This window comes from Ictidomys tridecemlineatus, chromosome 8, assembly GCF_052094955.1.
Source record: "Ictidomys tridecemlineatus isolate mIctTri1 chromosome 8, mIctTri1.hap1, whole genome shotgun sequence".
Taxonomy (NCBI): Eukaryota; Metazoa; Chordata; class Mammalia; order Rodentia; family Sciuridae; genus Ictidomys; species Ictidomys tridecemlineatus.
The window spans coordinates 97,157,679-97,170,625 of NC_135484.1; the positions used below are offsets into that span (position 1 = coordinate 97,157,679).

Below are 12,947 nucleotides of genomic sequence, written 5' to 3' on the forward strand. Positions count from 1 at the left end.
TCATTCCAGTAGCTGGAGAGGCTGAGGCAGGAGAATTGTGAGTTCAAAGCCAGCCTCAGCAACTTAGACCATAAGCAACTCAGTGAGTTGCTGTTTCTAAATAAAATTTATAAAAAAGGGCTGGGTATGTAGCTCAGGAGGATTGACATTTGAAAACAAATCAATAGAGAAGCTTCCAGGAAGGAGTGAGGATAACAAAGGGGGCCAAAGAAAGAAAATATTAGTTAATATTTTCAATTTAAAAACTGGAAAGAAGATTTAGAGTCTTAGACACACAAGACTGTGCTTGTAGCAGTCGGGATACAAAACAATAGAAACTAGGTTAGGAGTTGGAAGGAAAGTTTGGGGCAAAATCCAAAATGAATTGGAAAAGTATTTTTCTCTTGGATTGTAGGAAAAGAAGAAAAACAAAACCAGAATGTTTTCTATCCTCTAATTTAATAATTGGTTTGAAAATAATGTTTCCTGTGGAAAATAAAGGTTTTATTGGGATGCAAGTATTTTCCACAATTAGGGTAGAAGTATTTCTCAGGATAATATGTTGAAAGGCAAAATTAAATTGGAACAGCATCTCTGTGTTTTTTTGTGCCTCATAGATATATGAACTTATAGAATTATTCTGTTATTAAAATAGTTTTTCCTTTCAAAATGATGTATGTGGCAAGATGAGAGGAGTCTAGTTTTAAATTTTAAGTCAAATGGTAACATAAGCATTTTTAATAGTTACTCTTCTGCTATCATTTATACTTTTGAATTTGGCTTTAACTTATGTTTTTCAGGTTGCTGCTGGAGCCACTGAGATATCAGTTTTTGGTGCTGCATCTGAATCCTTTAGCAAGAAGAATATTAATTGTTCCATTGAAGAAAGTATGGGAAAGTTTGAAGAGGTCGTTAAGTCTGCAAGGCACATGAATATTCCAATTCGAGGGTACTTATAAAGTCCCACAAATTCTATTTCATTAGCATCTATTATTATAGCTTAGTTTTGAACTCTGTAGACATATATATAGGATATCTTATTTGCACCTTATTTAATCAAGGCAGTCTATACAGTCACATATGATTAATGCCATTGATGATTATTAGTGGGTATCTGGCCTATGGAATGTATAATGAAATTAAGGTCAGCGGGACTAGCATGTGATTCCAGCACTAACCATCATATCAACTCTCAGCTGTTCAGATTCAACTATCTTTTGATCTCAACTTCGTGTGTGTTGATATATTGATAAAAAGTCCTAGCAGTTTTAAGAAAGGAAACATCTAATATGGTTTTCAAATATGTTTTTTCAAAAGCATGACTTTCTTTAAGGACAAGTTTATGTATTACTTTAATAGAATAAGTTGGACATAACATTGAGCCTCTGAGCTGCTCTGGGAAGTTGGGAACATCATTTTACCCATTCAACTTCCCCTTAATTGCTGACTTCCTTACTTCCACTGGATAACCCCAAAGCTTCTTCATAGTACCCTGCAGAGCACAGTTTAAAAATACTTGACAAACTGCATATAGCATACAAACACAAATAGTTCTTCTCTAGTTTTTATTCTATATTTTTTCTATAAGTGCAGGTATATACAAAATAGTGGTCTTCTCTCATTGCCTTGCCTTTTTCTTGTAAAAAAAACCCAGCATTGCTCATGGTCTGAGTTATCAGCTTTTCCATCCAGGAGATTCCAAATATACAAAAATAAAACAAAACAAAGCAAACAAACAAAAAACTGGCCTGAGATGCACAAGCCCAATTTTCTCACACAGGAGTTTGGGAATGGGATAGTAAACCTGGTCACCTGAGTTTAAAGATTATGTGGTTGTTCTGGTGAGGTCTCTATTTTGGTGTACCTAGGATGGAGCCACGTGCAAATCAGTGACAAGACCGAGTAGTAGAAAACAAATGGAAAAAAGAAGGGGTCTCCTAGTAGCTGTGAGAGCCAGAGACAGAGGGAGAAGAGAGGAACTCCTACCTTGGTTCTTGCTTGCTACCAGGACCAGCAGTTACAAAAAGTATTGCAATTATGCTTATGTGATGCAGCACACAAAATAAAGTCTGTGTCACTGAAGAAAGACATTACATAAATGTCTATTGATTTCATAAATATACAAATTTGAAAAACATGTTGTAGTATCATAAATTGAAAGGCATGGTATTTGCAAGAGAAAACTGAGTGTCAGAAATTGATTTAGATGTACATTGCACTTCCTTTAGTTGAGGTGAGCAAAGTCCATAGTGTCAGGATGATTAAATAGTAAATGAGAAAGCCAAATGAATCACCCTTAACTGAGGATATTAGAAAAGGATTAGAAATGGGTCAAACCCATTTGGAAAATAAGTAGAGTTGGGCTATACCATAGTGAACTATCTTGTTGTTTTTTTAACTTTTTCCTCTTTTTGTGGTAAGTCTTCAACATGAGCTTTTAAGGTGTGGAATTATTTTTGTAATTAAAATAGATATATATCATAGGAAAAACTAGCAAAAAATTTAAAGGCAAGCTAATGTCCTTCCAGATACATAAAACAATATTTATTTTTAAGGCAAAATTTACATAACTATATATAAAGAAGCACACACTATAAGTTCCTAAATTCAATATGAATAAGTTGTTTTGTGTTGTTTACCTTTAAAAGAAAGGAAACTAAGAAGACCCTATTCTATTTCAATATGTCTTTAAAATGTGAAATGTAAGCTCTAAAGTAATTTTCATTGGAAAGTTGAAAAAAAAGACAAATCTGTAAGAAGTGTTGTTCTTTAAACAGGAATTCTGTGGGGATTTTTTATGTTGAAAGATGTATATAAACAAATTGTATGATGTCAGCTCTTAGGTTTTAGCTCTCTCAAAAAAAATAGTTAATGTAATTGAACTAATTGAACTCCAAAGTTATCTTTCAATTTGTTGACTGACAATTAATATTGCCTCATCAGTAAAGAAACTTTTAACCATACTGTGACTTAAGAACATGGCAGTCTTTGATAAGGCTACAGAAGGAAGAGAAGTGACTCAGGAAAACCAAAAAAGTAATTTCATTGGAGACTATTGTAGAACACTGTAGAGAAATATATGTTTTCAAGTATGATTTTTTTAAATCAACTTCTGGATTTTCTGGAACACTATTCCTTTCTGGGAATATACCTTTCAGCATGAGAGTTCATTAGCTATTTGTGCACTTTAAATTATCTTCTATCCCTCCCACAGAGTTTTTTGGAGTTTAAGGAAAAAATTATTTTTATTTTGCAATCTAGACTTTAGGTACTTGCTATTGTCATTCACAAAGCATTGGTCCTCATGTCAGGAAAAGAGCCATCTCCACTGGTTAAAACTAGTTAAAACTCAGATGCTTCAGCTCATCTCACAGCAACAGTTGTTTTATCATATATGTGCTTGATCATCATCCAGAAAATTTATGTCATCAGCTGTCAGATTTAAAGGCCATAATGCAGTATACACTTTATAAATGTTCACAAAAAACATAAATTTTTATAAAAAGGTAACTTTTATGTGAACTAACCAGTAGCTTTCATTAGAATTAGGAAGATCATTGCCCAATTGCTCCTCCCAAACCACACATCACATATGTGTGCACACATTTTTATACATATTCAGAACTTCATGTAATCTCTGAGATACTCCTGCTGCATATACATATATATGCATGAAGTGAAACATCTAAATTGTGTACTTAATTCTTTAATACTTAATTCATGTGGCATAGATTTTAAAAATCTGGGTTATTTATCTAATATTTGTGTAAAGTTAAAAAGGTTATGAAGGTCAAGGAACATAAAAGTCTGTGCTGGATGTAATTGTTTTCTCTCCTCTTATTAATGGCATTTATGGAAAGAAATATTTATTGGTTTTCCAGGATTCTGTTAAATTGAAATGCCTTAGATGTGAAATAATGCCCTATACATCATTTAAAACACTTAGGATTTATTGCTTTTTGTTTAAAATGAATAGTAACTTCTCTTTAATCAAGTCACATGACTTGTATGCTCACTTTCTTTGTGAGGGTATTAATTTAAAGACAAAATTACCACTAGGGTTCCATTAATTTCCTTATTTAAATGCTTATCAATGCCCATTAAAAAATAAAAAGGTCAGCAGCTCTGTATATCAAAGCATAAACCATAAACACTCTCCTAGAAAGTGGCCTAGATAAGCTATTCTACAAAATGGCCTAGAATAATTTGATTCATGACTGAACTTCTCAAAGTCAGAACCTACTGAAAAGCTCAGTGAAGTATATTTTTCACTTTCCTAAGAAACAACGAAATTATTCATCCATTGTTTTAAAAGTTACAAAATGCAATAATATTGATCTGTGACCTGTTGTATTTCTTCTCAAATTTCCAGAAAAGTAAAACTGGAAATAATGAGATAAAAAAAATAAAGGCAAAATAATAACTAAGCTAATATGGACAATCCGTAGAGTTCTTTTAGATCCAGAAAACAAAGACATTTGTCGGATAAGATAATGTTTGACTTCCATCATAACATGTATGTAAAACGTGGATGATACCTATTAATATGTAGGAGGAGGTGAGCCAAAGAGCTCATTTTCTCCATCTCTTTATCTACTATCACCCAAACCCAATCAAAATTAAGTCTGGTTTTAAAGGTGTCCAGAAGAGATCATATCACATATATTAGTGATCCAATTAGTCTCTAGTATAAGACCATCATTATTAGGAAGTTCTTCCTGAACTTAATGTATTTCCCAGCTTTATATAATTGACAGATTTTTAAATGGCAATATTCCTAAATGACATGAAGTAAGGACACAGTCCTCCCCATCAAAACAGTTTTCAGTTTGAGACATGACTTATGATTTAACATATATATTCAAAACTGTAGCCTTTTTGTTGAATGAGCCAAACTACCTGGATCATGTTGTGCTGTTTGTACCCTGTCCTTCTCCCTGTCTGACTCTAACCCTGAGGGTAATAGCATTCTATTGAGTAGGATAATGATGCTCCATATTCTGGGCTCTGTTTCTTTAAACACACAGTGCCTAGCAGGAAGTGTTTCCTATGACTGATACATTCACTGAGTGATTTACTAAAGTGGAATACACTTGCATATGTAGTACCTGCTTCTCATAAGTGGGCAGCTTCTTGCTGTCTAGAGGAGTTTGTTTTTAACTTCTACCATTAAACTAGGTGTTGGTCTGAAAGAATAATTCAAATCAACATTTACCAAAATATGTAATTAAATGTGAGACATAAAACTAAAAATGAGGCATTTTTAAACCTATTTTCTTTTACATGTTTGGTTTGTTTGAAGGCTTATACTTTTTTTTTTTTTAGTCCTACATAGTATTCTGACACTGCTGTGTTCCACAATAACACATAGCCAGCAATTGTTATCTTGTGTAAGCTATGTTTACACAGTCGTGTCTAAATAGCCTTCATTTAGAAATTCTGAGGGAATTTTTAAGTGAAATTTAGAACTTCATTCTAAATGAAAATTAGCAATAAAATTAATAGCAATAAGACCTTATTGTTATTAATAATTTTTTGTTAGGCCATAACTTCACATGTCTGGGCAAGAAATGGATTTATAATTTTTATAAATAATTTCAAAAAAAATTGTCTCTAATGTATGAAATTAATGTAACAGGTTCTGATTGAATGCCATATGTTCTTAGTGCATATAGTTAGTTGCTCATAATAATTTAGAAGTATTTTCAACATGCTACTTCTTGCGTGTTTTACATGGAATTCATGTAAAAGCAGGTCCCTGATAGTAAATTTAAGAAATAATTATAAAAAGATTTATCTATTATATGAAATAGAAGAATGAATATTCAAAGGTTTTAATTGGTGAGGCAAAGATTATTTTTCAAATGCAAATTTAAAATAACTGAATTTCTTAAATATGTTTATGAAAAATGATTTTTTTTAAACAAAAGTTTAGAAACTTTACTTGAAATCAGAACATAAAGAATACCTGGAAGAAGTACTCTGAAAAAATACTGGAGCATTATATAAACTTACATTTAATCTTACTTAAGTTTCCCATGATAATTCAAATAAAATATACTTAGTATTAAATATTCTTAATTCAATATCAAACTTAGAGCCGTACCTTGGGAACTAGCCAGATGGATTTTCCTTAAGTGTTACTTAACATGTTTTGTGGTGTTACACTAAAGTAAAATCAGTGGTAGTGGAGGGTAGAATTCATGGTTCAAAAATTTGTGAGTGTTTGAATTGAACAAGAATATGCATCTCCTCTAAATGAAGAACTCATTTAAACTCTGCCTAGAGAGCTAGGGGATTGATTACCCAGATTTACTGTTTGTCTGGTGTCTTCTTTTTAGTACCCAACTCATGTGACTAGTCTTCTTCAGTTCATACTCTGGGTACATTCATCAATTCTGCAGACAAATTACCTGGAAGGTAGTGAGTTGGCAAAAAAAATTATGATGATTTACATTTTAGAACCAGATCATAAAAACAATGGTTAGAAGATTAATTTCACATTGCTGCTTTGGTTTTTTGATTCATGTTATCCCAAAACAGCCATCATATTAGACTTTATTAAATGAAATAAAATATCAGGAGTCATGGAGACAAATATTTTGGAATGTAGGAGAGCAACTCAGGAAATTTCAAGTCTTTGAGATTAAAGGGGATCATTAAAAATTTGAGAGCTAGACAATCTTAGCCAAGAAATGTAGAACTATGAGGAAATAAATCTCTTGAGTTGCCATTGTCTTAATTTTCTGATTGCTTTCTGTATACAATCATGCCATTTAAAAATAACATTTTCAAATCTCTTTCAGATAGCAAACAATATAATTGAATGCCAGCTTGAACCTGAAGCATGACTCGAGGTGTCTGGCACAGGTCACTAGAAGCTCTTCAAGATCTGTACTTAGGTGTAACTTGAAATCTGTGGTGCAGGGCCCCATTATGATTGTCCCAAGGGACCTTTATAAATATGGGCCTCTAATGTTCTTCCATGATTCCTTTAGGTAATACTGAAGTAATTTAATTTAATTAACCTAAAGATGCATCATTTCAGGAAATAAAAGCATAAAAGTCCAAATAAGGTAGTTAGGTCAATTATAGTGAAAAGGCAAATGGACAGAGAAAATATAGCAAGTTTCAAAAGATGTGATCAGAAATAACAGCAAATAAAGGTACTTCAAAAGCTATGAGTCAACTATAAATAGTCTGTATTTAGCTTGATGTATTTCCTTGGACTCCAGCTAATATTTAGAATGGCAATCCAAGCTGGACATAAAATAATTATAAGCAACTAATTTGATGTAATAGTCACAAACTGAAGTTGGACAGATTTTGTTTTAAAGTATGAGTCTTACCTTTATTTACATCTGCAACCTACTTAATTTCTCTTAGCTTCTGGTTTGCCATTGATAAAATGAATTTATTATACAGATTATCATATGTGAAGCAAATGTATAGCTCAGCATATTATTAAATGTCTTTATGCAGCAGCTTTACCTAGGATGGACTACTGAAGGAAGTTATGGTATTTTCTTTCAAAGAAAGCTTTAAAGTATTTTAACTTGAATCTAGGCATAATAATAGAATCTCAAAAATTAAAAAATACCGGGAAATAGATTCTATTCTTATTTTTTTATTTAATATGTTTGTAGTGTGTCATTAAGTATTAGAGTTTTGCCTTGTTGTTGTGATTGTTGATTTTGTTTTGTTTTGCCTTGTTTTTGCAGTGCTTGGGATGAACCCAGGGCCATTCTCTTGCCACTGAGCTAGTACAGAGCTACATTCCCAGTCCTTGATTTGTTTTTTTATGCTCTCAAGGTGATTCTGTGCAGTTAAGATTGAGAACCAATGTCATGGATTGTTAGGGAAGAGAAGTCCAGAAAATGGAGTTAGCCACTTTTCAAAGTAGAGCATTATTTTCATAATGATGGTGGCCTTTCTAAACTCAGAAAAAGGAGCCTAACTTTTTTTATAGTGCTTTTTCTATAAACATGCAGATAGTAGTAGCTTAGATTTGGGGGAGGCAGAGGGTTTCTGTTGCAATTACAACTATGGTGTTCTAGTGCAAAAGCAGCCATATATACTATGTAAACATAGGCCTTGCTGTGTTCCAGTAAAGTTTTATTTGCAAAAGGGCAGGATTTGGCCCCTGGGCCTTAGCATGTCAACCCCTGCTTTAGTGTGCTAAAGTACAGGTAAGAAAATGTAGTTGAGGACCATCACAATAGCTTTGGAGAAGTATTCCATATGTGAACAAGTCAAATTAGACACTTGCAAGGCCATAAAAGAGCATATGAAAATAAAACGTAATCTAGTGTGAAGACAAAGGTTACCATAGACTTGGAAAGGTCATTAGTGAGAAAAACTGAATGAATGAAAATGCCCTTGTGAGAGTTGGGATTCTGGCAGGGAGTTAGCTATGGTCAAGCAATGAGTAGAGAATACAGGAGAGGTTTGTCTGTTTTGTTTTGTTTAGAACATTTATGCTATTTTATTTGTTGTTATTCACATTTTGTGGAAGGACACATAAACAGATGGCTTGGACTCTCTGTTTACTCACATCTAGTTGTTTTGGGTCCAGAATTAATATACAGCATATGTTTAACATGTTATTGTAATTTTTGTATGTATTCAAACTATCCTTCTTTTTTCCATCCTTAACTATCTTCTCCAATGTTATGTTCAAATAAAAACATTTTCTTTTAACATATCATAATTAAATTTAGAAAGTTTATCTAAACAATTCTAGAGTATAGTAACTGGAAGAGAAAACACATAGATTTCCTATCCAGGACTAACTTTCAAATTGTACTTGATCTTGTTACTCTTTCTCCTTCCTTGTCACCACAGCTGCTAGCCTGGATTCTAGGACTATTTATTTGTTGATTTATTTATGCATGTAGTCCTGAGGTTGAATCTAGGGCCTTCCAGTGCTAGGAAATTACTCTACCACTGAGCTACACTACTGGCCCATTAGATGCTTGTTTATTTCCATCTGTAAACATAACTTTTATTAATATTTTAATAACTCAAAATTTAAGTTACATCTTGAAATCAATGTACATGTTCTGAGTCAATAAATATGTACATTGTTTTTGTACTCCAAAGTCTATAATGAGTTTCATTTTATATCTTCCAATAAATAGCAGCTTATAAAATCAGGGAGATATAATAGCAGTTTATCTTTTGCTTTTTCTTGCATCTTTCCTCTGACAACTGCTTCCATGGGAGATTATACTTCTGGGGAAAAAATCTGATCTCATCACTACCTTACCTACTAGTTTTGAGTGCCCCAAAATAATTTTGAGTCTTGTCAAAGCCCAGCATAATTGTTGTGGTATATTCAAGGTACTTGTGTATCTAAAATTTTTCTTATTCTGGCCCAAAGAACTATATCTTTATTTCTCAACACCCCTCTCTCCTTTCTGTGGCTTGGTTCTACTCCTAATGATCAGATACATGATGCCCTATTTTAATAATAGTGTTGCAAAAGACTCTGAATTAAGTTTAGTAAAATGGGATTGGTGATGAGCTAAATACACCTAAAACAAGTTTTTCCTGAAGCTTTATAATTTAAAATGGAAAGGGACCATTTCTTTTTTTACAGAAAGGCCTGATTTTTATATGAGAGGATTGCTGAAGAAGCTGACGTATAGAATATCTTTATTTGTAAACTTTTAAACACATCAGATACTCTTCCGTTTGGAATTGTTTAGGGACGCCCGTGAGAGAGAAACAAGATGAACTCTGAGGCTGTGCCCAGTTCCAAGAGTTTTGGGATGACTGATGAGTGCATCAAAATGAAGTCAGAACATCTAGATGGAAGTGCAGAGAAATTCAGTTAGTCTTTTACATGCTGGCTATATCTGAAGACTTGGATATTTAACAGCTGGATTATGCAATTATTTAAATTAAAGTGTTTCATTAGTATTTTCTGCTCTGAACATTAACATGTTATTATATTACCAACAGGTGCACAAGATAAAGGTCTGTTACTTTATCCCCATCAGCCATCAAATAACATGCATCAAATTGTAGTTATTAGAAAGATAAAAATATGGACTAATTGAAAATTCTCCAAAATTATTTGTTTGGTTTAATGATAAAATAATAATGAAGGAAGATAGTAAAGTGAAATTTCATGGTGTATTTTAGTTGTTTCATTTTCATAAAATGGGAATTACCTACTAACCCACCATATATATATATATATATATATATATTCATATTGCTTTTTATTTTAAATTTAGGTATGTGTCTTGTGCCTTGGGCTGCCCATACGAAGGAAGTATTACACCGCAAAAAGTCACAGAAGTAAGCTACATCTCCAGCCTTTTTGGTTAATGGTAAAATAATGCATGTTTCTTAAAAGTAGATTTTTAAAATTTTTTAAAAACGATTTATTGGTTCTATACAGCAAAGACTACAGAGGTCTGTAGAATGGACACTGTCACTGAAGACAGGGTTGCTCACTTAATTGTTTTATTTTAACACTGAAGATCTACCAGTTGGCTATGTTTCAAGGTTAAATGACAGTTGAGTCTTGTGATTTGAGTGTTTTAAGGTAGAAGAATACAAACTTCCATTTCATTTTTATATGGCTTTAAAATAGTGACTGTTCCCCTTTCCATTAGAATGTAGGGGCAGATTTGTATCCACACATTTAAACTTTGATTGCTTCTCCTTCATAGTTTGGTGTCAGATCTGAATGTACACTGCTTCAGGGTTTTGTTCATTTGTGATTCTGTAGATATTTCTGTTGTGATTAAGTTTCTGTTTTTCCCAGAGCAATTTTATAGCAACAGATTATAGTCATTAAATATCGGCTCATTGAAGTTTTTTATTTTCTAGTTCTTTCTTTATTTTTATGAATGCAATGCCCTTATTGCCCTCATTTGGAATTATATTAGGGTATCTCAGATTATAATTTGTAAATGAAGCATATTAACACAAACTGCTGCTATGGTTTTAAGGTTTAATAAACTTCATAATGTGGCACTAAATCAGTGAAGATAGCATTATTACAAAATCCAAATTTAGACAGGACAAACTCAGTCAACTAAAGCCACTCCTCTTTCATGTACTCATTCAAACTTTTGAAACTTGTTACAGTTTTTTTTTCAAATAAGATCTATCACATTATTTTATTGAAACAAAAATCTTGCACACAGAGGCAGGTATGTTATGAAATAATGAAGCTTAGATTTTGTTGTCTTTCACCAGACTCCTTGCTTTTCTCTCTTTTCTCTGCTCCACCTCTGGAGGTACCACACACTGGATTCCTGCACCAGAATGCCTAAGAAGCTGCTAAGAGAGCTCTGTCGCAGGCAGAATGGAAGCCTTAGACATTCAGGATCAGCAGCATCTTAAAGTGACCCTTTGCACTGTTTTCATTTTGCACTCTTTTTCTCTGAAATGACTGTTTCAAGCTGCAATTATCTTTTCAAGCCTCTAGTCCTCCCCTTTTCTTCCCCCAACCCTTGGCTTTTGCTTTATCATCACACTGCCCTTTACATTTTACTATTTCCTGCCTGAGATGCTCTTTACATTTTGTATTTCAGCTGCCTGGAACCTGCTAATCTGTGCATTCCATATTCTTTCTGGAACCCTCTTCTTAGACCCTTCCTTCCTTCACTGTTCAAGCTTACTGTATCTCAGGTTTTCACCTAAGTCCTTCTTGCTTGACAGATGGGTCAATTTCCTTTGATGTATGCTCATAAAATCTTGTTTCTTTGTTTCAGAATTCTTATTTTAGCATATTATTATTAAACATTTCTCAGTGGTGTTGTATATGTTCTCGCTGGACTCAAAACTCCATAACAGCATAAGCTATGTCAGTATCTGCTTTCCTATCTAGCATAATGCCTGGAATAAAATAGATTCTGGGAAAGTACATGTTGAATGAATGAATGAGTGAATGAGTAGTACATGCCAGATTTTATATAGGGTGACTTTTACACATTCTCATTTTCACAACCAAATATGCCATTAACATTGGTATTATTAACATAATTTTTAAAAAATGACATAATTAAGGCTTAGGAAACACACCAAAGGAAGAAATTTTGTTGTCTGTATCTTATAAACTAGGAATTAAGGTCTTAATAGTTGGATTTATCACTACCTTGGATGGGGCTGATATTTAAATCCAAATCTCTGATTCCAGAACCCATGTCTTTGTCAAAATATCATGCTGTCTTCATGCAAATTCACATTATTCTTTGAAAGTGACATTAGTTATTGGGTTTGAGGAGACATTACAATTTATCTTGTACAAGTGCATTCATTTATGAGCCAGAAAAACTAGACCAGTACTCTACCAACTGAAAAGCTGAAGCTGCTACTGATGTCTATGGACCTTTGATGTCATACCTAGAAGAATACTACTTTCCAAGTAAATCTGTAATTCTTATGTTTGATTAAAGTGTTGAGACATGTCAGCCTCCCATCATTAAAAGTGTGGCTTACAATTTCGTAACTGAATAGATAAATGGATAATCAAACAGATGACTCTAAGATAACCTTGAATATCAGAAAAGGATAATGGTAGTAATTTCATTCAAAGTTTTATGTAATGCTTAGAATTTAATGAGAAAGGAGAAGGACTAGAAACCTAAAGCATATATTTCCATGGATAAAGTCACTTTAGTTGTGATTTTTACCTCTAGATGGTGTTTGCTAAGGAACAAGGAGGTATAAGTCTGTTCATTTCCATTGTCTTATTAGCACTTGGTCTTTCTCAACAGGTGTCTAAGAGATTGTATGGCATGGGTTGTTATGAGGTTTCTCTGGGAGACACCATTGGAGTGGGGACTCCAGGAAGCATGAAGAGAATGTTGGAAAGTGTCATGAAAGAAATACCTCCAGGTGCTCTTGCTGTTCACTGTCATGACACTTACGGACAGGCCTTAGCAAATATCCTCACGGCCCTTCAGGTATTGTGCATTTTTGTGTTACAGACTCCTTGCTTTTCT

At 33.3% G+C, this 12,947-nt stretch overlaps 1 protein-coding gene across 4 annotated transcripts in view; it reads left to right on the top strand.

Moving 5' to 3' along the window:
• Hmgcll1 (3-hydroxy-3-methylglutaryl-CoA lyase like 1) overlaps nt 1-12,947 on the top strand; it is a 157,856-nt gene that overhangs the window by 82,826 nt on the left and 62,083 nt on the right. For all 4 annotated transcript variants that reach the window (XM_040282831.2, XM_078019857.1, XM_005318543.4 and 1 more), the window contains 3 exons: nt 780-928; nt 10,224-10,287; nt 12,720-12,908. In XM_040282831.2, coding sequence (XP_040138765.1) covers nt 780-928; nt 10,224-10,287; nt 12,720-12,908 — 402 coding nt within the window. The remainder of the gene's footprint in view (nt 1-779; nt 929-10,223; nt 10,288-12,719; nt 12,909-12,947) is intronic.